Source organism: Myotis myotis, unplaced genomic scaffold (genome assembly GCF_014108235.1).
Source record: "Myotis myotis isolate mMyoMyo1 unplaced genomic scaffold, mMyoMyo1.p scaffold_m19_p_3, whole genome shotgun sequence".
In the NCBI taxonomy this organism is placed as follows: Eukaryota; Metazoa; Chordata; class Mammalia; order Chiroptera; family Vespertilionidae; genus Myotis; species Myotis myotis.
The window spans coordinates 164326127-164348678 of NW_023416335.1; the positions used below are offsets into that span (position 1 = coordinate 164326127).

A 22552-nucleotide genomic window follows, 5' to 3' on the forward strand; every position below is an offset into this window, starting at 1 on the left:
CTCCTGTACTGCCAGAGGGATGTCTGACTGCCAGCTTAGACCTGATCCCTCAGGGAGCTGGCCTAAGCTGGCAGGTGGACATCCCCCGAGGGGTCCTGGACTGTGAGAGGGTGCAGGCTGGGCTGAGGGAGACCCCCCATCCAGTGCATGAATTTTTGTGCACCGGGTCTCTAGTAAAAATATATTTTTAAAAACAGGAAAAGAAAAAAAGAAAAAGAAAAAGAAGTAACTGAGTAAGTGAATGAATGATAGTGTGTGAAAGACAGGTGATTGTTGAATGACAAGTTATTAAGTGGCTATGGCATTGCTAAGAACACTGCTAAGAACTGAATTTACTTTAATGACTTATTTCTTAAATGGGAATACTTTTCAGTAGCATGAAAGAATAATTTGCATGTATATGTACTTATATATTCATTCATTCAACATGTGTATATTAAGTGCCTACTATGTGCCAGGCACAGTTCTAGGTCCTGGGCATACTACAATGTCCATTTTAACCATTTGTTGTTGTTTTATTTGTTTTTTATTTTTTATCTTTTTTAAAAAATTGTTGTTTTTAAATGACATATCAATTTTTAAATTTATTTTAGAGAAAGATAAGGGAGAGGGAGAGAAACGGAACCAAAACCACAACTTGGGCATATGCCTTGGCCAGGAATCGAACAGGTGACCTTTTGGTGTATGGGACAATGCTCACCCAACTGAGCCACTCCAGCCAGAGCTTAACCATTTGTTTTAAAAAGGCCTCTTGCAATAATGATCACCTTCAGTAAGTGAAAGTGCTAATTAAGCCCTGATCCCTGGTGCAAATATAAACATTCCCATTAGTTATTTTGTTTGTTTGTTTTACTGCAAGAAAAATGATTTTAAATATAATAATGTTACATGCAATAAACATTAATATTTCAAGAAAAACAATCTTAACCCATTAGTTACTGATTGGCTGTAATTTTTTAAAAGTTCTCTTTGGGAAAATAACTTTTTCTAATTGCTTTTTCCTATTTTTAGCCATTAGTTTGGGAGCAAAACATTTAATGATTTTTTTTTTTAAAGCAACAGGTGGCCTGGCCAGTGTGGGCCAGTGGTTCAGCATCGATCTATGAACCAGGAGGTCATGGTTCGATTCCTGGTCAGGGCATATGCCCAGGTTGCAGGCTTGATCCCCAGTGTGGGGCGTGCAGCCAATCAATGATTCTTTCTCATCATTGATGTTTCTATCTCTCACTCTCCTTTCCTCTCTGAAATCAATAAAAATATATAAAGCAATAGGTGAAGTTAATAGATATTAGGTAAAGCTAGAAGATAGATGACAGGGAGTCATTCTTCCAATCAAACTGATGATGTCACTGGAGAAAAGAAGGTCAGTTGGAACCTGCTGTCCGGCAGTTACCAGAAGCTGTTGCTAGGCATAGGATACTCAGGAGCTGCCCCAGAGCAGCCAACATCACGTGTCCAGGCTTGGGTACTGGCGACACAGGACGCCTTGGTTACTGCCGAAGTGGCCCAAAATGGAGAAGGACAAGTCCCCACAGTTGGTGACTCCTGCATCAGTGAAAGCCATCATCTCGAGGATTGAGGCCGCCCAGCTAAGTCGGGCTCAAGAGGTAACTGCGGAGATGAGGGAGGACTCCTTCCACTGCGGTCTGATGTGGCAGTTGGGGACTGATCTCAGATTTGACAAGATTCCAGGTCTGGGCCTCGGGGATCCTGGGACCCTTGACAATCTGGCTTTGCAGACAGATAAATGCAGAGTATCCACCTCCTAGACTTGGCCTGTGCAGGTCAGACCTGAATCAAACCATCCCCTTGAGGCGGGGCAGGGCCCAGGAAGAGAATAGCCAGTGGAAACCCCAGGATGGCCCCGAGATGCAGAGGGTGGGTCCTAACAAGGCAAGAAGATGGGCCCAGGATTCATGATTGGGTCTGTTCTTGGCGACCTGTCAGAATCCCCCATGCTGAGTCCTGGAAGCTCATAGTGAAAATGGCCAAAGGCTGGAATCACCCTTCTCATGAGCCTCTAGTGCATTTTTTATGGGAGCCTCTGATTCTGAGTTTCTTGGGGCCTAGCATTTCCACTCTGTTACCTCTTGTGAGGAGAGATGTCCAGGCATCCCCAGCAAATTCTGAAATTCTGAAGAAATGTTTGCTGTGGATTTTTAGTATTCTCTCCCTAACCTGGTCTTAATAATCAAAATTACAGTAGTAAGAGATACTTATTTTATGTGCCAGACACTGTCCTAAGGGCTTTACAAATTCATTTACTATTTACAAAAACCCTGTGACATAGGTACTATAATGATCTCCACTTTACAAAAACCAAAACAAAAAAACCCACAACACACACACGCACGCACACGCACACACACACACACACACACACACACACACACACAACCCAGAGTCCCCAAGAGGTTAAATGACTTGCCTAAGAGCATGCTGCTAGAACATGGCATCTGGCTCCAGAGTTCACAACTCTAAACACTACAATCTTCTGTCTTCCATATAGGATATCTCTTCCCAGCTCGCCGAAATCTTGGACAATGTCAATTGTGTCATCAACCGCTTCCAGGAAGAATTGGGATATGATTTAAAAGAAAAAGCAAAATCTCGCAAGATGCAGCAAAAGGGCAAGAAAAGATTCATCTTGTTGGAGAAAATTGCCTCCTTCTCCAAAGATGCGAAGACTAAAGAGAAGCACTTATATGAAATTCTCCACTGGCTGGGTGACTGGGGTGAGTTTGCAGGCCGGTGTCTGCCAGCTGGCTCAGGCTCTTGCTTTTGCCACCGTTGGTCCACATTCTCTGGGAGGGGAGTGCAGGGTGATGGTGCAGAGGGAGCTAAAGATGTCTCATGGCGCCTTTCCAGCGAAACATTCTCCTACTCATGTCACAACACATCACCTTCATTCCCCAAAGTGGCAAACATGTAATTGGCACAAATGTAACATTAGCTGCCATATGTGATGAAGCCTACGTAACAGGTCCATTATGTTATCTCATTTTTTAGCAAGATGGAAACTAAATTCTTACTCATCCTAGCTATTTTATTTAAAAATTTTCCACCTTCATTGAGATTTAATTGACAAGTAACATTGTGTAAATTTAAAGTGTACAGTGATATACGTACATATTGTGAAATGACAATAAAGTTACTTAACACATTCATCATCACACATAGTTTCCCTTTTTTTATGTGGCGAGAACATTTAAGGTCTACTTTATTTTTTTAAAAATATATTTTTATTTCAGAGCAGAAGGGAGAGGGAGAGAGATGGAAACATCAATGATGAGAGAGAATCATTGACCAGCTGCCTCCTGCAGCTGCCCCCCCCCGCCCCCCCGCCGCCCCCTGGAGATTGTGCCCACAAACAGGCACATACCCTGACTGGAAATTGAACTGTGACATCCTAGTTCAGTGATGGCGAACCTTTTGAGCTCGGTGTGTCAGCATTTTGAAAAACCCTAATTTAATTCTGGTGCCGTGTCACATATAGAAATTTTTTGATATTTGCAACCATAGTAAAACAAAGATTTATATTTTTGATATTTATTTTATACTAGAGGCCCGGTGCACAAAAATTTGTGCACTCTGGGGGGAGGCGGGCCCCTCAGCCCGGCCTGTGCCCTCTCGCAGTCTGGGAACCCTCAGGAGATAACGACCTGCTGGCTTAGGCCTGGTCCCGGGTGGCAGAGGGCAGGCCCAATCCCTAGGTGCAGCCCTGGTCGGGCTCAGAGCAGGGCCGATTGGGGAGTTGGGGCGCCTTCCCCTGTCATGCGCAGAGCAGGGCAGATTGGGAGGTTGCAATGCCACCCTCAGTCACGCTCAGGGTAGGGCCGATTTGGGGGGTTGGGGCACTGCCCCCTGTCACACTCAAGGCAGGGTCGATGGGGAGGTTGCGGCGCCACCCCCTGTCACCCACAGAGCAGGGCCGATCAGGGGGTTAGGGCACCGCCACTGTCACACTCAGGGCAGGGCCAATGGGGAGGTTATGGCTCTACCCTGTCACACACAGAGCAGGGCCCATTGTGGGGAGGGGGGGTTGGGGCACCGCACCCTGTCACACACAGAGCTGCAGGGCGATCAGGGGGTTGGGGAGCTCCCCCGTATCAGGCACAGAGCAGGGCTGATCAGGAGGTTGGGCGCCTTCCCCTGTCACGAACAGAGCAGGGTGGATAGGGAGGTTGTGGCCCCGCCCTCTATCACACACAGAGCCGCAGGGTGATCAGGGGGTTTGGGTGCTGCCCCCTGTCACGCTGATCCTAGTGCCGGGAGGCCTCTCGGCTCCGCTGATCCCGGTACTGGGAGGCATATTACCCTTTTACTATATAGGATAGAGGCCTGGTGCATGGGTGGGGCTGGCTGGTTTGCCCTGAAGGGTGTCCTGGATCAGGGTGGGGGTCCCCACTGGGGTGCCTGGCCAGCCTGGATGAGGGGATGATGGCTGTTTGCAGCTGGTCACACACACCCTTCAGGGTGGGGGTCCCCACTGGGGTGCCTGGCCAGTCTGGGTGAGGGGCTGAGGGCTGTTTTCAGGCTGGGACTGAAGCTCCCAACTGCTCCCTTTTTTCTTTTTTTTTTATTCTGGGACAGCTTTAGCTCTGGCTCCAGCTCTGAGGCCTCTGCTGCTGAAAGAAGGTGTCTGGTTTGTTTGGGTTCTATAATCGAAACAATGTATAACTCCAGCTCTGAGATCCCGGGCTTGCTGAAAGCAGGTTTCTGGGGTTTTGTTTAGCTTCTATATTTGTTACAATGTTTCTTAAACTGCAAGCTCAGAGGCTGGCAAGGCAGGCGGGGAATGTTGGAGTCCTCCGTCACTGAAGCAAGCAAGCCTCATGTTAGTTTCAAGCTGCCTGGCTGCCGGCCGCCATCTTGGCTGGCAGTTAATTTCCATATCTCGCTGATTAGCCAGTGGGAAGGGTAGCGGTCGTACGCTATTACCATGTTTCTCTTTTATTAGATAGGATATTTAAATGCCATTTAACAAAGAAAAATCAACCAAAAAATGAATTCATGTCACATGTCATAGGTTCGCCATCACTGTCCTAGTTCATAGGTCAATACTCAACCATTAAGCTACACTGGCTGGGCTAAGATCTACTTTCTTGGCAAATTTCAAGTATACAATACAGTATTGTTAACTATAGTCACCATGCTGTACATTAGATCACCAGAACTTACTTATCTTATGATTGAAAGTTTGTACCCCTTTGACCAACATCTTCCCATTCATACCAACTTCCCAGTCCCTGGTAACCACCAATTTACTCTATTTCTACGAGTTCAACTTTTTTAGATTCCACACATAGTGAGACCATACAGCAGTGCCTTTCTCTGTCTGACTTATTTTACTTAGCCTAATACCCTCAAGGTCCAGCCACGTTGTGGCAAATGGCGGGATTTCCTTATCCTATACTAGAGGCCCGGCGCATGACATTCATGCGCTGGTACGGACCCCTAGGCCTGGCCTGTGATCAGGGCCATCTTCCCCGGCTGCCTGCAGCCAGCCCTGCCCCCTGCTGCCACCCACCCCCGGTTCCCAGTTGGCCATCAGGCAATCAGAGCCTGCCGGCTGCAGGGAGGGACGTAGAGGTGGTCAGTGCACCTCATAGTGCCTAGTTGAGCCCTTGTTCTGGTCATTTCCGCTGTTAGGGTCAATTTACATATTACCCTTTTATTGTATAGGATAATAAAACCCAAATATGCAAATTGACTAAACTGCCGAAAATCATTGATCGGCTGCCTCCTGCACATCCCACACTGGGGATCAAGCCGGCAACCTGGGCATGTGCCTTGACTGGAAATTGAACCATGACCTCCTGGTTCATAGGTCAATGTTCAACCATGGAGCCATGCCAGCCGGGCTCCTTTGCCCATTTTTAAATTGGATCATTTTTTTGTTATTGAGTTGTATGAGTTCCTTATATATTTGGGGTATTAACCCCTTATCAGACATATGGTTTGCAAATATTTTCTTCCATCCTGTAGGTTGCCTTTTTATTTTGTTGATCATTTCTTTTACTGTAGAAACTTTTTAGTTTGATGTAGTCCCACTTGTTTATTTTTGTTTCTGTTACCTTTGCTTTTGGTGTCATATCCAAAATATCATTGCCAATACTAATATCAAGAAGCTTTTCTCCTGTTTTCCTCTAGGAGTTTTATGGTTTCAGGTTTTATATTTAAAATATATTTTATTGATTTTTTACAGAGAGGAAGGGAGAAGGATAGAGAGTTAGAAACATCAATGAGAGAGAAACATTGATCAGCTGCCTCCTGCACACCCCCTACTGGGGATGTGCCTGCAACCAAGGTACATGCCTTTGACCGGAATCGAACCTGGGACCTTTCAGTCCCCAGGCTGACACTCTATCCACTGAGCCAAACCGGTTACGGCAATATTTCAATCTCTAATCCATTAAAGTTAATTTTTTTAAAATATATTTTATTGATTTTTTACAGAGAGGAAGGGAGAGAGATAGACAGTTAGAAACATCGATGAGAGAGAAACATTGATCAGCTGCCTCCTGCACATCCCCTACCAGGGATGTGTCCGCAACCCAGGTACATGCCCTTGACCGGAATCGAACCTGGGACCTTTCAGTCCGCAGGCCGACGCTCTATCCACTGAGCCAAACCGGTTCCGGCTAAAGTTAATTTTTTAATAGCTGGTTTTGCTTTATTCTGCAGTTCACATATGACAGCCCCAAACCCAACACTTAGATTTTTTTCTTCTGAATTTGTTGTTTTTTTCAGATGTATGTCAATAGAGACCATATTCTTCCAGTAGCATATGCAGTCCGATCCTCATGCAGGGGGGACATGCAGGCCCTCAAAGACACTGGCTCTGCAGCACTGGAACCTGGGTCCTCCCCTGGGACTGCACCCATGTCTGTCTTTGTGGGTCACCAGCCTGGTCCCATTACCCTGAGGCGTCCTTAGGCCGGGAATGCCAAACAGGTTCCATGAATGTGCCAACTCTGAACAAACACTGTGCCTGGAGCTCAGCGGTGAAGGTAGTGAGGCAGGAGGCAGTGTCTGGGTTCCATTACAAAGAACGTGGTACTTGACTGGCAATGTCTACCATGGCAACACCCACCTGACATGTCCGGAATAGGAATATTGGGGAACAGGCTGCATGCCAGCCACTAGCTCAGCTCAGAACGGGGCAAGGCGTTCATTCCATCCTTGCCTTGGGCGGTTATTCTCCCTGACCAGCTGGGCTGAGGAGGCAGTCTGAAGGCCACAGGCGAATGGCCTCCCTAGGCCCTGGATGGAACTGCATAAGCCCCAGCTAGAGGGAACGTGGAAGGGCAGCACATGCAGGGCCCCGTGAGGGTCTGCACTTGCAGCTCCTTCTCCTCTGAGGGCAGTTTCCTCCAGGCAGAGACAGCTGGTGGACTGTCAACACGAGTTAGATGCAACTTGGGTGTAAAAACACTTCCACTTAACCTCTGAATAAACTCTCAATAATTTCCAGTCCGAACTAAAAAGCTTCGTCGTCAATGTGCTACAGAGAAACTAAAATAGAGTAAAAGGATAGTCTTACTTTAATCAAGTTCCAGAATGAGGGCACACAGCTTTGAAAAGCACTGTCTCAGCAGAAGACGCAGCGTGTGTGTAGAGTGTTTCTAGAAAATACCACAGGCACCACACATAACCCCGACCTGGCCTGCTGTTCCCCTCGGTGCACCCATACTCTGGGTGGGAAGGCTACTTCGTCCAGCTGCCTTTGGGAATGTCGTCGTGCTCTGTGAGTGTACCCAGGTGTCTGTTGAAGTCCTCCACTCTGCTTGTGGGTTTTGGAGGCTTTCTTCAGGATCCTTTCCATTTGCCGCTTTCCTGCATCTTCTCGAAGGCTGCCTGGGCTGGGGTCCGCTGGTCCAGGCCGTGCCGCTTCTCCTCCTCGTTCTTCTTGCTCGTTCCCATGGCTTCCAGGAGTTTCGCTTTGTCTTTGTCCTTTTTCTTCTTCCGCTTGGTCACTCAAAGCTCTGCGACGCCTTTCAGCTTCAAGGGCCCCTTTTGGACCTGCTCGTAGGCCGCCATGGCGCCCGCCCACAGTTCGGTAGTAAACTCTAAAGTTAATTTTTGTGAGTGGTATGATAGGGGTCCAATTTCATTCTTTTGTATGTGAATGTCTAGGTTTACCAATACCACTTATTAATGAGACTGTCCTCTACCAGTGTGTATTCTTGGCTCCCTTGTCAAATGTTAGTTGATCGTATATGCATGGGTTTATGAGCTCTTAGTTCTTATTCCATTGGTCTGTGTGTCTGTCTTTATGCCAATAACACACTGTTTTGATTACTATAACTTTGTAATATAGTTTGAAATCAGGTAGTGTGATGTTTTGTTTTTCCTTTTAAGAATATTTTTATTGATTTTTAGAGAGAGAGGAAGGGAGAGGGAGAGAGAAACATCAATGTGAGAGTGTAACATCGATCAACTGTTTCCTGTATGTCCCTCACTGGGGATCAAGCCTACAACCCGGGCATGTGTCCTGACTGGGATCAAACTGGCAACCCTCCGGTGCATGGGATGACATCCATCCAACTGAGCCACACTACCCATGTGGCTCAGTTTTCTTTCTCATGATAGCTTTGGCTACTTGGGGGCTTTTGTGGTTCTATATAAATTTTAGAATTGTTTTTTCTACTTCTACAAAAAATGACATTCATATTGCATTGAATCTACAGATGGTTTGGAGTAGTGTGGACATTTTAATAATATTAATTTTTCCAATTCATGAACATGGGGTATCTTTCCATTTATATATGTCTTATAGTTTTCAGTGTAAAGATCCTTCACCTTCTTGGTTAAATTTATTCCTAAGTATTTGGTTTTTTTTGTTTTTTTTTAAATATATTTTATTGATTTTTTACAGAGAGAAAGGGAGAGAGATAGAGAGTCAGAAACATCGATGAGAGAGAAACATTGACCAGCCGCCTCCTGCACATCCCCCACCGGGGATGTGCCCGCAACACAGGTACATGCCCTTGACCGGAATCGAACCTGGGACCTTTCAGTCCGCAGGCCGACGCTCTATCCACTGAGCCAAACCGGTTTCGGCTAAGTATTTGTTTTTGATGGTACTGTAAGTGGGATTGTTTTCTTTATTTCTTTTCAGATAGTTCATTGTTAGTATATAGAAATGCAACTGATCTTTGTTGATTGTGTATTTTGCAACTGTATTGAAATTTTTTTGAGATTTAAAAAAAATAAGATTTATTTTTTAGAGCAGTTTTAGGTTCATAGCAAAATTGAAGGGAAGGTACAGAGATTTCCAAAATACCTCTTGCTCTTCCTCACTCCCCATTATCAACATTCCTCACCAGAGCAGTAAATATTTTACAGTAGATGAAGCTACAGTGTTATATCATTGTCAACTAAAGTCCATAGTTTACTTTATGGTTTTCTCTTGGTGTACATTTTTGGGGTTTGGACAAAAAGTGACTTGCATCCACCATTAGAGTATCATATAGAATAGTTTAACTTCCCTAAAATCCTCTGTGCTCCCCCTATTTATTGAGACTATTTTTAAAAAATACATTTTTATTGATTTCAGAGAGGAAGGGAGGGAGGGAGGGCGAGAGGGAGAGGGAAAGGAAGAGGGGGAGGGGGAAGGGGGAGAGAGAGAAAGAGAGAGAGAGAGAGAGAGGAGAGAAAATCATTGCTCGGCTGCCTCCTCAATGCCCCACACTGGGATCAAGCCCACAACTAGGCATGTGTTCTTCTGCTGCCCCCAAGAACTAAGCAGGGCTGTTGACTCCAGTTAATTCACTTAATTGTCCAGATCCTGGACTAGACAATACAGGGATAGAGCAATAACAAGGCAGACACATCCCTGGCCTTATAATACACCAATGCTGTTTAATGTCTATTGCATATTTTCTACATGGCAGACCTCACATTGATCATTTCACATGTATTGTCTTATTTAATCTCCACCCAGTCTTTTTACAAGCAAGGATACTGAGGCTCAGGGGACTAAGTGACACGCCAAACATCACATAGCTAGTAAAAGGTGAAACCAACTTGACCTCAAAGCTGCTGTTGTCACCCCTGTGCAATAGGGCTGCTTGGGGCTCCCTAGAAGACAGATTATTCTCAGCCTAAATCTTCCACTTCCTCTCCAGGTGACAATCTGACCTATGAGATCAGTAACAGGCAGAGTGAGAAGGAAGAGGAAGGCCTGGACGAATGGATTGAGGTGATGGAAAAATTGTTACCTCTCTCCCTCATCAGCACCCAAGGAGGCATCGAATCTCTCATTTCCCTTTGCTCCACTCTCATTGAAGGACAAAAGAAAAGGGCACAAAGTAGGTTCCAAGAGGAGAGGGGCTGGTTGGGGTGGATGCCATCTCAGGAAAGAAGTCCCACACCAGGGTCCATGGGTGTGTTTTTATTTTTTTCAGATAAAACAAAAGCTTTATCTGAGATGGATGGGCAGCGGTGAGAGGTTGGGATATGAAACCCAAGCTGAGCGCTAAGCAGTTCTGAGTTCAGGGCTGAGGAAGGAGTGACGTGGAGCTATCACCTATTGGTGCTCCTTGGAGCTGTGGCCTCATGCAAGTTCTGAGGAACAAGGCTAGAAGGCCAGAAAGGCTGGAGTTTGTAGCTAGAGCCTGAGGTACATCCTTTTCTTACTGCAAACCCAGCCTTCAAGACAAAAGTCTGGTGAGACTCAGCCAGAGGTCCCAGAACCTTCTCAACGGTGGCTGTTCCAGAAGTAGTCACTCAACAACAAGGTTCAACCTTGAAATTATACTCCTACCAGCACTAGAAGGGGCCTGAGATTATCTAACTCCTACATTCTGTAGACGAGAACACGGAAGCTCAAAGAAGAGAAGGGACCACAAAGAAAGCTTGTGGCAAAACCCGGCCCCACACTTTGGTTTTCTGGTTTCTTAATCTTACTCAAAAGTATGGGCTTCACAGTCCGATAGGCCTGATGTTGAATCCCAGGTGCCAATTTCTGGCTGTGTGACTTTGGGCAAGTTACTTCAACTTTCTGAACCTCACTTTCCTCATATACAAAACAAGGAGGACACTGCCCACTTGTGGGTTCCTCTTAGTACAGACATCTGGCGCTACACTTAGACGTGCTCAGGGCTTAATAAACAACAGCTAACATTAGCATTTACCATTGACTCTCAAGGCCAGGTTGCTTATCAAGCAAGGTCCATGGTTGGGGGAGGAAGGAAGCAGGGAAAGGTAGATGAGGAGACAATCTCTCCTACAATCTTTACCATATTCTTTCTCCAAATATAGTTATTTGTATACTTGACTTATTTTCTTGCCAGATTATAAACCCCTAGAGGGCAAAGACTGTGTCTTATTCAGTTCTTTTCAGGGATTAGTTATTGAGTACTTACTTGGTACCTGGTACTATGCTTGGCACTAACCATGCTTTAAGTTAAATAATATGAATTACATGTTATGATTATTCCCATTTTTTAGAAATGGAAGCACTGAGAAGTTAGGAAACTTACATAAAGCAAGTGGTAAGGAGGGGATTCAAGACCAAGTTATCTGATTCCAGAATCCAAGCTCTGAACCAATAGGACTTATGACCTCTCTGACAGTATTAGCTTGATGCTAGCTTGATTTCAATGTCATTTAATTTTCATATTTCCTTTAGCCTTTATCTAAAATTAGACAATTTGTTTTTATGCCAATGATATTCATTGAATCGGCAAATGAATGGATGCTGTAAGATAATCACTCCAGCAGCCCTAAACATGGTAGATCCAAGGGGATACAACAATGACCATCACCCAGCCCTGAGAAGCTGACATCTATGAATGGGTTTAAACACAGGGTACACAATCTGTGTTTATGTATATTTTCCTGGGGAGAAGGTCTTGTGCTTTTATCAAAGGAGTTTGTAACCCCCCAGTGGAAAAAGACACTAGTCATTAAAACAAACAAACAAACATGTGAACAGTTATAGGACCATGTGATAAATTTTCTACAAACACAGTTCAGTGATAACAAGAAAGGGAAATAAAGCTTTCCAGGTGATCTGGAGTCTAAGAACCAGGTAGGCTTCTAGAGCTTGGATAGTTGGCAAACTAGGTATTGAGGCTGGAAGTAACATGATTAGAAAAATAGCTCTGGCCAGTTTGGCTCAGTAGATAGAGCATCAGCCCATGGGTTGAAGGGTCCCCGGGCTCGATTCCGGTCAAGCGCAGGTATCTTGGTTGAAGACTCAACCTGGTTGTGGTGCATGCGGGAGGTAACCAATAGATGTGCCTCTCTCACATAGATGTTCTCTCTCTCACCCTACCACTCTCTCTAAAAATCAATGGGAAAGTATCCTTGGGTGAGGATTAAAAAAAGAAAGAAAGAAGGAAAAATAACTACTCCAGTGAAATATGGAGGACCAGGAGTACTTTGAATTGACTTGAACTGGATTGAATAGTTCCAGGCCCCTCTGGGTCTTGCAAGTGCTATGGAGTAGGCAGGCCCTGACAGGTAAGCCTTTGGCAAGTTCTGAGCCCAGCAGAGATCTCTCCTAAAAATATCTCCCTTGGCCTCACACATAACCCCAGCTCCTTTCTTGCCAAAGCTCTAGGAGGGTTAGATGGGAATTTGGCCAGGCAGCATATGGAGAAGCAATGTAATCCTTGGGACCCATGGGAGCTTTTTGCCTTTGTTCTCTACTTCTTCTAGTGTCCAAACATACATTCTGGCAAGGCTGGCAGAAACAAAACCTACAAAAATCGACATCCTGCCCTCAGCCACTGAGCCCAGAACAGATGCTCCAGGACAAGAATACTACCTGTGTGAAGGTTTCTGAGGTGAGGTCCATGCTGCAGGAGCTCCTGGACTCCACCATGTTCAACCAGGGAGAAGTCAGGGCCATCAGGTACATGTCTGCTGTGATGGAGAACCTCAACAGGGCCTTGATCCTCCAGGACAATGAGAACAGGAGCCTGGAGACCAAATACAAGCAACTGAAAATAGAGATGACCAAAGAACTCAGCAGCCAGAGGCTGGACTTCCAGAACTCCCTCCAAACCCTTGAGAATAAGAGGGATGCCCTATTAAGGCAGGTAGAAACTCTAGGGGGAAAGTACCATGACCTTCTCCTGATAAATCATGACTTAGAGTTTCAGCTGAAGAAGGCTCAGTCTGCTAGAGGTCAAGCTGACACTCTGGGCCCACTTGGGAAAGAGGCTCTCCCAAAGAAAGAATCAGCTATGGAGGAAACCCAACAGGAACCCAGGAAGGAGGAGCCGTTATTTTCGACGCTTTCCCCAAGCCCCATGGCCAGTGCTGGGGAAAGTGGTGCTAGGTCTTTAACACGTCAGCCACTTTCCCTCATGACTGTGCCTTCGAGGATTGCAGATGCATACAGCGGCAGGGATGCTGAGAGTCTTCAGCTGGTGTTTCCATCCTCAGTGGATCACAAGAAATGGGAAATAATGTTGGCAGAGAGCCCAGGCCACAAAGTCAAAGACCAGAAGGACTTCTTCCAGGAAGCAGCCCAGGAGAAAGAAGGACTCCAAATTAAGTCCCATGTTAGGGAGCAGCTGTCTCCAGAGAGCTCTAGGATGGTGGCCTTGGAGAGCAAGGGGGAGCACTGGGAAGAGGAACTCAGCTGGGAGAGGCGGAGGCAGCAGTGGCTGGAGCAGGAGGAGCTATGGCTGCAGCGGCAGCAGAAGTGGGCCCTGCTGGAGCAGGAGCACGAGGAGAAGCTGCGGCAGTGGGCGGTGCAGGAAGCAGCAAAGGAGCAGCAGGAGAGATTGGTCCAGCCGGAAAAGGGGGAAGGGGGCCCTCGGAGAGAGCTGGAGCAGCCAGGCAAGGATGAGGAGATGATCTTCGTGACCACCAATCGATGGAGGGACTTGGAGAAGGCATCACCGCCCCCTCCCCCAAGCCGAACCCAATCTGCTGGCCAAGGTAGGAGGCCACACTTGCCCAGGTCCCCTAATACCTGGAAGTCTGCCCCAGGATATCAGAGGGTTAAGAGTTCACCCGAGTTAACCCTGAAATCATGGACCCATCGGGTCCCCACAAAGATCAAGAAATCAGCCTCTGTTCCTGGCACAAGGACATCCGTCCAAAAGGCGACCCAGACCCCTTTGCATACATCCTCCGAGACTCTACACAAGAAGGAATACCACATGGGTGTGGAGGCCCAGAGGAAAAACCTGCAGATCCTGAGTGACAATGCTAAGCAGGGGCTGCCCAACCACCTGTGCAGCGAGGCCCTGAAGCTCACCACTACCACCATGGAACTGACCAAACTCAGGCTGCAGAGCCTGTGCCATAAATACATCATCTACAGATGCTTCCAGAGCCTCCGGTAGGTTCTCCCTGGCACCTACCCAGCATCCACCCACACCCACTGTGGTGTGTGGGCACAACTAAAACTCAAGGGGTAAGGAGGAACATGGGTTAGGGGGGAAACCCCAGACCTGGAAAAAGTCCCCCTGAAGCCTTGAGCAACCCAGAAGGAGTGGGAGGTAGGGTATTTACACACCATTCTCCCTGTAGTGGGCTTTCTCTAAGCCCACTTCCTTATTTCTTTCTCTCCTCCTACCCCACACCACTATCCATAACACACTTGATATGCTCCCTCATTTGCTTTACTTTCTTCTTATTTCCAGCCCAGCCCAAGGCTCCTCACCTGACAACGCCTCCCACTTCTCTACTCGCTGCCTTCCCAACTTCTGCTTCTCTTCTTGCTCCCAGGAATTACAAATGTGGAGTCATCTCCGATTAACAGATTTGGGGGGGAAAGTAGGCCCCTTAACCCACTAATGACTTCCCTTTCTCTGCAGACAAGAAGTGATCAGCCACATACAAGCCATGCGGGAAACCGGGGCTACCTACAAGGCCCAGAGTCTCTACGTCTTCCTGGAGAATATCGACCACCTGCAGGACCTGCGCCTGAAGGCCTGGACGGACAAGCAGAAGGACCTGGAGAAGAAGCGCCGAGAGTGCCTGAGCAGCATGGCAACCATGTTCCCCAAGGTGGGTCTCCTGCCTGGTGACCTTCTCTGGGGTCGGCACAGACAGTAGGGATGGGGCCAGGAAATGAGCCAGTAGGAATGTGAGGGTGACTGGAGGCAAGAAGGGCAGATGATAAATACGAGAACAGGTCAAAGCCTCTGAACCAGGAAGAGGCGAAGGCAGGAGGTGGCCTGAGTGTAAGGAAGGGCACATTCCAATCTCCATATATGGGGAGGGCAACAGAGTGGGACTTTCAAAGAGAACTATAGAAGAAAGACTCTTCTGGAGGTGGGTGAGGTAGCTGGACCCCGAAGTTCCAACTCTGCACCGAGTTTCTCCCTCCCTGTGGGTCTCTCTGCCCTGGTCCTATGAGTTCGCCAGACCTGGTCACCACTGTCTTTCCCATCGTGCTGGAGACTTGCTTTGCTTCTCTCTAGGAACAGCTCTGTTGCTTTCTAGGTCTCCCTTTCCTGCAGTAACTCCTCCAGTCACTTCCTGACCAAGGGTGCCTGGCAGGTGAAATCACTGAGTCCCTGGTTGTCTGAAAACATCTTTACTTAGTATCTGCCCTCATTCTTTAAAAAGAAAAAATACATTTTTATTGATTTCAAAGAGGGAGAGAGAGAGAGAGAGAGAGAGAGAGAGAGAGAGAGAGAGAGAGAGAGAAACATCAATGATGAGAGAGAATCATTGATCGGCTGCCTCCTGCATGCCCCACACTGGGGCTGGAGCCCACAACCTGGGCATATGCCCTGACTGGGAATGGAACCATGACCTTCTGGTTCATAGGTCAATGCTCAACTATTGAGCCATGCCAGCCAGGCTCTACCCTCATTCTGAATCAACAGTTTGCCTTAATATGGAAGTCTAGGTTAGAATTCATTTTCCCTCATGATTTTGAAAACACTGCTCATTGCCTTCTAGGTTTTGGTGTTGCTATTGAGAGTCTAAAGTCATTTTGAGTCCCAATCCATTGGGTTTGACCCATCTTTACTCTCTGAAGGCTGGCTTGAGCTTCTTTTACTCCTTCCCTCTTACTGGGGCAGCTGACATGGTCCCCAAAGGGCTAGACCAGGGCTTGGAGGGATTGAAGAATCCCATAGCAGTGACTCAAAACCTGCTGGGACCTCCCCTAGGGTTGGGCCAGGAGGTAAGCCCCTGAGTCCAGAAAGCAGTGGTCTCAGTGTGGTGGAGGCACTGTGCTGAGGGACTCTGTGTAAGTACCAGCAGCAGGCAGCTGGAAGACCTTTGGCCATGGAGGTTATTATCTCCCAACTCAGTTTCCTAGCATCTTATACTAGTCCCAATCATGTCCTGTAAGTGTCTTAACTTACTAAATTGGTTTTAAAGTCGAGAGGAAAGGGACCATATGACTTCTTTTGGTGATTGTGAGGAATCCCCCAGCTCCTTGCCCAGTGCCTGGGTGGGGGCTGGATGAAAAGTTCCCCGGAGCATCCAGGCACAGCCTGGTCCCATGTCACTAACCCTGCAAGTGCCTCAGGAGTTCCAGCTGCTCTGGCTTCGTGTGTGTGTGTGTGTGTGTGTGTGTGTGTGTGTGTGCATGTTTTCTCACTGTTTTACCCATTGTTCAGATTCTCCACAGCAAAGGAAATAATAGGAACTAATCTAGCAAATAAGAATTCAAGTAATTTCTAGGAAAGTTGATACACTGGGGTTCCAGGGGCTTCTATTTAGAGGCATTCCCTGGGTCTCATCCCTCTCTGCTCAGCCCTGATTTAGGCAATGCCACTCCTGTCTTAGAGAGGGAATGAATTCCTGTCTCCTGATGCCTCTTTGCTGGTTTCTCTAGCTCAAGCTGGAGTGGAACATTCATCTGCACACCCCTGAGGTCACCTCCCCAAATTCAAGGAAAAGCAAGCCGCCCCCCTCCTTACTCCGGCGTGTCCACTCTAGCAGCCCCTTCTGCAAGCAGCCACCAGAGCATCTTTCATCCAAGAACCAGAAATGTATGCCTCTGCAGATGGCCCGGTAGGTGCAGGGAAACCAAGGGCACAGCCAGCTGGATGGGTGGGGAGGCAGGGAGCAGGAGTGGCCAGACTGGGGAGGCTGGCAAAGCTCACCCCATGAATTTCAAGGCACCTGTCTTCTCAGCTGCCCTGCTCAGCTCAGGCCTTTGGCTCAAATGGTGGGGGATGGGGGAGTGTGGGGGGTGGGAGGGGAGTGTGGGTTTCAGGGACCAGCCTAACCAAATATGTTTCAAACTATGCAACAGAAAGATTCCAAGGACCCACAGCTGAGAACTTACAACCATTTCTACCCATTGGCCCAGCACCTGACATTGGTTCATCCAATATAAACAAGCCTGATCATTCCCACCTGTAACCTCCCCCCCCCCCCCCGCCCCTCTCCCCCATCCCCTGAGCTCAAAAAGAGATGCTGTGAGTCTCTGGGCAGCCAACAAGACCCACATCTACACCTACCTTAGTATGGCCAGTTCAGGGCTTCAGCTCTAGGACATGTGCCTGCAGGGGGGGGGCGGGGGGGGCGGGGGGACGGGGACCTCTTTCAGCCACTCCTCAGCCAAAGAAGCCCCAGGGAACTGAGACTTAGAGTTAAGGGGAAGAGAGGTAATGAGGAGGGAAGTGACAACTATTTGGGAAGGGAAGAAGTGTCTTGAGCCTGTGGCCCTGGAGAGCTGTTGCTTCTCAATCTTTCTCTCTGTATGCCTAACTCTTTGTCTCTTTTTTACACTTTCCAACCCCAGCCCACGGAGGAACCAGATGGAGACTGTTTGGAAGACTGATGTGGCCTCCTCCAGTCACCCAATAGAAAAGAAGACCCCTGTCAACCTGTCCTGGAACCAGATAGGGGGGTGCCCAGATGTCCCCCGGCTATTGGCATTGGATGTGCATTCCTCCTACCACAAAAGCTTGATGACCCTCAAGGCCTGGTACGGGGCAAGGCTGGGTGGTTAATCTGGATTCAGGAAGATCTGAACATCAAGGGTGGGGGCAAGAGTACACACTGTCTCTATCCATTGACCCAAGATATCTCTTTCCAAACATTAACAATGACCTAGTTTATCATGCCACATCAAACAGAGCCATGCTTGCCTGCCTCATGAGCCATCAGCTTGGGTCCCCACGCCAATACCAATCTAGTTTTCTCAAGGGACTCTCCATGGAGTCTCAGACGATCACTACAGAAGTCTTTCCTTCTACTTGTTTCCTGGGCTGCCCATGAATTGCTCAAGAGCCGTATCTCACCCTAGGACTGGGGGTTGTTTTCAGAGAGTGAGATGCAGAATGGATGGATGAGGGAGACCAAGAATCACATGATAAACCTGAGATTTGGACCTGGGCCTGTCTTTGGCATTGTCATTTCCTTAAGGCCTTCAAGGACTGTCCCTGGGAAGAGCAGCTGAGAGGAGGGAGGCAGGATTTAGCAGGCCAACAATCAGCTTTTCTGGTTAGGAAGATTGTACTCTCCTTTGCCTCTCTTGGCTTGAAGATGTCACTACTGAAGACCTAAAGATCTTTAAGCAGCCTTTCTCACTTTTTTGTAATTGATTGATTGATTTTTAGAGAGAGAGGAAGGAAGGGGGGGGAGAGAGAGAGAGAAAGAGAGAGAGAGAGACATCAATTTATTCTTCCACTTATTTATGCATTCATTGGTTGAATCTTGTATGTGCCCTGACAGGGAATTGAACCCACAACCTTGGCAAATAGGGATGGCATTCTAACCAACTGAGCTACCTGGCCAGGGCTCAAGTAGCCTTTCTAGATGACCAACTCCTCCTCTCCCCCCCGCAAATTAAATAAATAAATAAATAAATAAATAAATAAATAAAATACATGGCCAATCCCAGCTGCTTCCTGTGGCCCTGGCCCTGCCCCAATTAAAGATCTCTGACAGGGCCCTGGCCAGGTGTCTCAGTTGATTGGAGCATCATCCTGACACCAGAAAAGGCTGTGGGTTTAATCCCTGTGCAGGGCGTATACAGGAGGCAACCAATCAATGTTTCTCTCTCTCCTCTCTCCCTTTCTCTCTCTCTAAAAATGAATAAACATATCCTCGGGTGAGGATTAAAAAAGCAAACAAAGAACAAAAGATCTCTGACAGGGATAGGGCACTGATGTCTGCCGGTCTAGACATAACCAGACTAAGAGCTGTAACATGCTGATGCTGCTGCCATCTTCCAGACAGGGACTTAGGTAAGACAGGGTAGCATGGCAGCATCAAAGAAGGCTGAGCCTTGGCTAGGCTTCCACTCGGAAGTGGGCCTGAGAGTCCCAACTGGACATTAGCATTATAACCCACCTAGTACATAGATACAACTTCTGGAGAGTTTCCAAGGTGTGTGTGTGTGTGTGTGTGTGTGTGTGTGTGTGTGTGTGTGTGTGTGTGTGTGGTGTGTGTGATTGTTATTGTGAGTTTATTTGGATGTAGCACACACAATTGAGAACAACCAAAACAGCACTGTGGCAGAATGAAGTAATCCAGAAGTCAAATGAGGCCCCACCCCCCTGAGATTTGGCTAAACTTGCCCAAGGCGGCCCCATGGTGGGGTCTCTCCTGAGTCTCTTCTCTTCTCCCTCTACATCCCTGCCACTGTCTGGGCTCTACTTGGCATCTGTTTGAATCGGAGGCTCCCAACCCCTTTGTTGTTCTCACACACATAAATGCAAGGTGCCACACAAAAAAATGTATACACACTTTAACAGCTGATAGCTCAATTTTGAAAATGAAATGTATTTTAATAAACACTGCCTTTATCATTACTCAAAGTGTGTGTATATATTTTTGGCACATCCTATTTGTGCACATAAATATCAAGGGTGCATACTCTATTTGACCCCAAGCATTTAATGATGTTGGTAACTTTTGGAAAATTTTAGGGAGTCATGTGGAAAGGGATTCACAGCGAACAACACCAAACAGCAGCCTCTCTTCTCCCTCTCTCTCTCTGGTATAATATGCAGAATTCAAAAACTCCTTCCTGTCTCATGCAAAGCTGTTCCCGCCCACACCCAGGCCTCCCCTGGGATCTCAGTTTCAGGCTTAAGCACTTATCAAAATATTGTTCCCAGCAAAGACAGCTTTCCCTTTCTAGGGGAATTTAGGTGAATACAATTTTCTTCCCCCCTTTCCAACTCTATACAAGTTTATTCACTTTCTCTCACTACCAGGTGTACAGGCAAAGCCCTGCTTCTTTGGTCTTCTTTATCCACATCCCAGGTTGGCACCACCTACCTGAGTGTCAGGCTGGTCCTCAATCTTTCAGTGTGGGGGCTCCCTGCATTGCCTTGGGATCCTGTTATTGTGCTATGAGGATCTGCCACTCTTCAACAGAAGTTCTATGCTGCTGCCCAGGCTACTGCTGCCTGTGTGTGTGTGTGGGGGGGAGGGGGGGGAGTGAGGAAGGGAGTGGAGGGAGTGGTCATGCTGCTTTCTTTGTGAGTACTCTGTGTGCCCCTCTGGGGACACACACTGCTTCCACTCCCCAAAGTGCACCTTCTCTTTGGCCATGTGCTCCTGGCCCACCATGGCTCCTCAAGTCTGCCTGCTGTGGTTCCAGGTCATTCACGTCTTGGTGGTCCTGCTGACCTCACCAGCTTCCCTGGCTGTGCTGTCCGGTTCACAGCCCTGTCTAGTTTCATAACTAGGACCACTGACCTCATGCTGACTGCTCCATTTTCCTAATCTGCCTGGCATTGACAGCCTGCCTCATTTCAGGCCTGCTGAGGTGTCCTCTCAGCCTGTGGGGAAGGGCTCTTCATCTTCCCGCTGTGATTTGGGACACTAGGAAGACCATGTCCCTCAAAAAACACTAGACCCCTCCTTCAAGATCACTTCCTGCTTTGCCTCACAAGCATCTCCCCTGGGCTCTCTCTGACAGGTAAGACGGCAACATGTCTGTATATACCACACGCTGTCTGCAGATGGAGAAGAATCCTAGCCTTCACTCTGACTGCCTTTCCTTGCTCGGGCCTATTCCTGCACAGCTGAAGTTCATAGTGGTTCACATGTGTGCACTGAGATGCAGCAAGTGCAAACTCACACAGATATCCAACAGATAGAGGGCTGCAGATAGAGGGCTGATCACTTGGTTTCTGGGAAGGACATTAGATGGCGATGGAGATGGATAGGAAGAAGCAGGGAAGTGTAAGGGGAGGGAAAGGGGAAGTATTCCGTGATGTGAGACAAGAGGCAGACTCACAAGAAGAAAAGCAGAGCCCCTGGGATGTGGCAGAAATGTGTGTTAGGCAGTTCCATGTGCAGGCCACATCTAGGCCCAGCCCTGCACCGGTCTCCCAGAGAAGACCTGGGAAGCTCTTGGGCCTATCTGCTGCTCCCTGACCTGTAACTGTATTAACTCTTTCAGTGTCTCGGCAACCCACAGAAAGGAACACCTGGAGCTCTCAAATGAGTCTGCTGAACTTGTTCATAAAAAGTCAAGCGAGTCCCTCCCTGGAACCCTGAAAAGCCAGAAGGATCGAGACAATCACAGTCCCCACTCCATCCCGTAGCCAGTGATTCTCAAACTTTAGGGTGACTACAATCACATGGCAACTTGTCACGAATTCAGGTTCCCAGCTGGTGTTTTTCCAACAAACACCAGGGCTGTTGCTAAGGAGTCCTAGAACTTTGAGAAATTCTACTTTCCTCCTCCACTCCCCAAACTGTATATTTTAATAAAATAGTGGTATGTTTATTTTTAAATTTTTCTGTCTCATTGCTGAAACCTACATCTTCCCCACTAATTTTTGGAACCAGGTCCATGACCACCGGGCCACTGACCTGGACACCAAACAGAGAAGATTCCCCAAGTGTTGTCTCTGTCTTTTGGAGCCAGGAGGCTGAGATGGCCATGATTAGTGCCTGGCACGCAGTAGGGGTGAGGAACTCTTAAATTAATCAAAGACATGGACAAATAAATAACTGAAATACGGATGATTAGCACGAAAGCACAAAGGATAAAAACAAAAGGAAATATCGCATGCAAGTCAGAGCCAAGTGTCACTGTGTGGGAGGCAAAGGGAGTCTCAAGAGTGATGGCAAAAGTGGCAGAAATGGAGATAAGGAGGTTCCAGATCTAGATGGTGTGGGCTAAGGAGGCCATCTCTGGCAATTGTCTGTCTGTTCAGTTAAGACACTACTTTCCTTAGTTCATTCAGCTAAAGAGCACTGTCCCACCCTCACTGTTCCTAGCACACAGCCATCTGTCTCATCTCTCCCTGGGCCTCCACCCTCCCCCTCCTTCTCTACTCACCCAGCCAGCACCAGCCCAGGGACTAGGCATAATAAAACCTTAACTGGGAAGTGACTCTATCCTTAGAGAACCTGCAATCCAGTGATTCTGTTTCTCAGGAATGGCGCCCATTTTTGCTTCCAGCTTAAGGTTGAGAGTCTGGAAGAAAGAAAAGGATGTGAACCACTGGCTCTTGAATGATGCTTGAGTAGGATTTGATTTCTGAGCCACAGCTTTACATTATTGCAAGGAAAGCCTAGTTGGGGGCGGGGGACAGGGTGGAGGGGTGGTCGGGAGGAAGGTAAGAGGCATTCTGATGCAGGTCATACAGTACAGCTGTGGCAGCAAAGGGCCCTTTCTAGCTTTTCAGGTTCTAGA

The 22552-nt window shown here is 47.5% G+C and overlaps 1 protein-coding gene and 1 pseudogene across 2 annotated transcripts; one reads left to right on the top strand and one right to left on the bottom strand.

The window, feature by feature from the left end:
* The first annotated feature begins 1247 nt into the window (after positions 1-1247).
* Positions 1248-21596, top strand: FAM186B (family with sequence similarity 186 member B). Of its 2 annotated transcripts, XM_036299131.1 has the most exons (8): positions 1248-1607; positions 2510-2735; positions 10134-10316; positions 12673-14311; positions 14790-14982; positions 16772-16950; positions 17687-17872; positions 21308-21596. In XM_036299131.1, exons 1-8 carry the CDS (start codon positions 1512-1514, stop codon positions 21450-21452), a joined length of 2847 nt encoding a protein of 948 aa, XP_036155024.1. In that variant the 5' UTR covers positions 1248-1511; the 3' UTR covers positions 21453-21596. The 2 variants fall into 2 exon arrangements, with proteins under 2 accessions (XP_036155024.1, XP_036155023.1); XM_036299130.1 differs by lacking the exon at positions 21308-21596 and having other exon boundaries at positions 17687-20258.
* LOC118650792 lies at positions 7266-8064 on the bottom strand (annotated as a pseudogene).
* Positions 21597-22552: the final 956 nt, after the last annotated feature.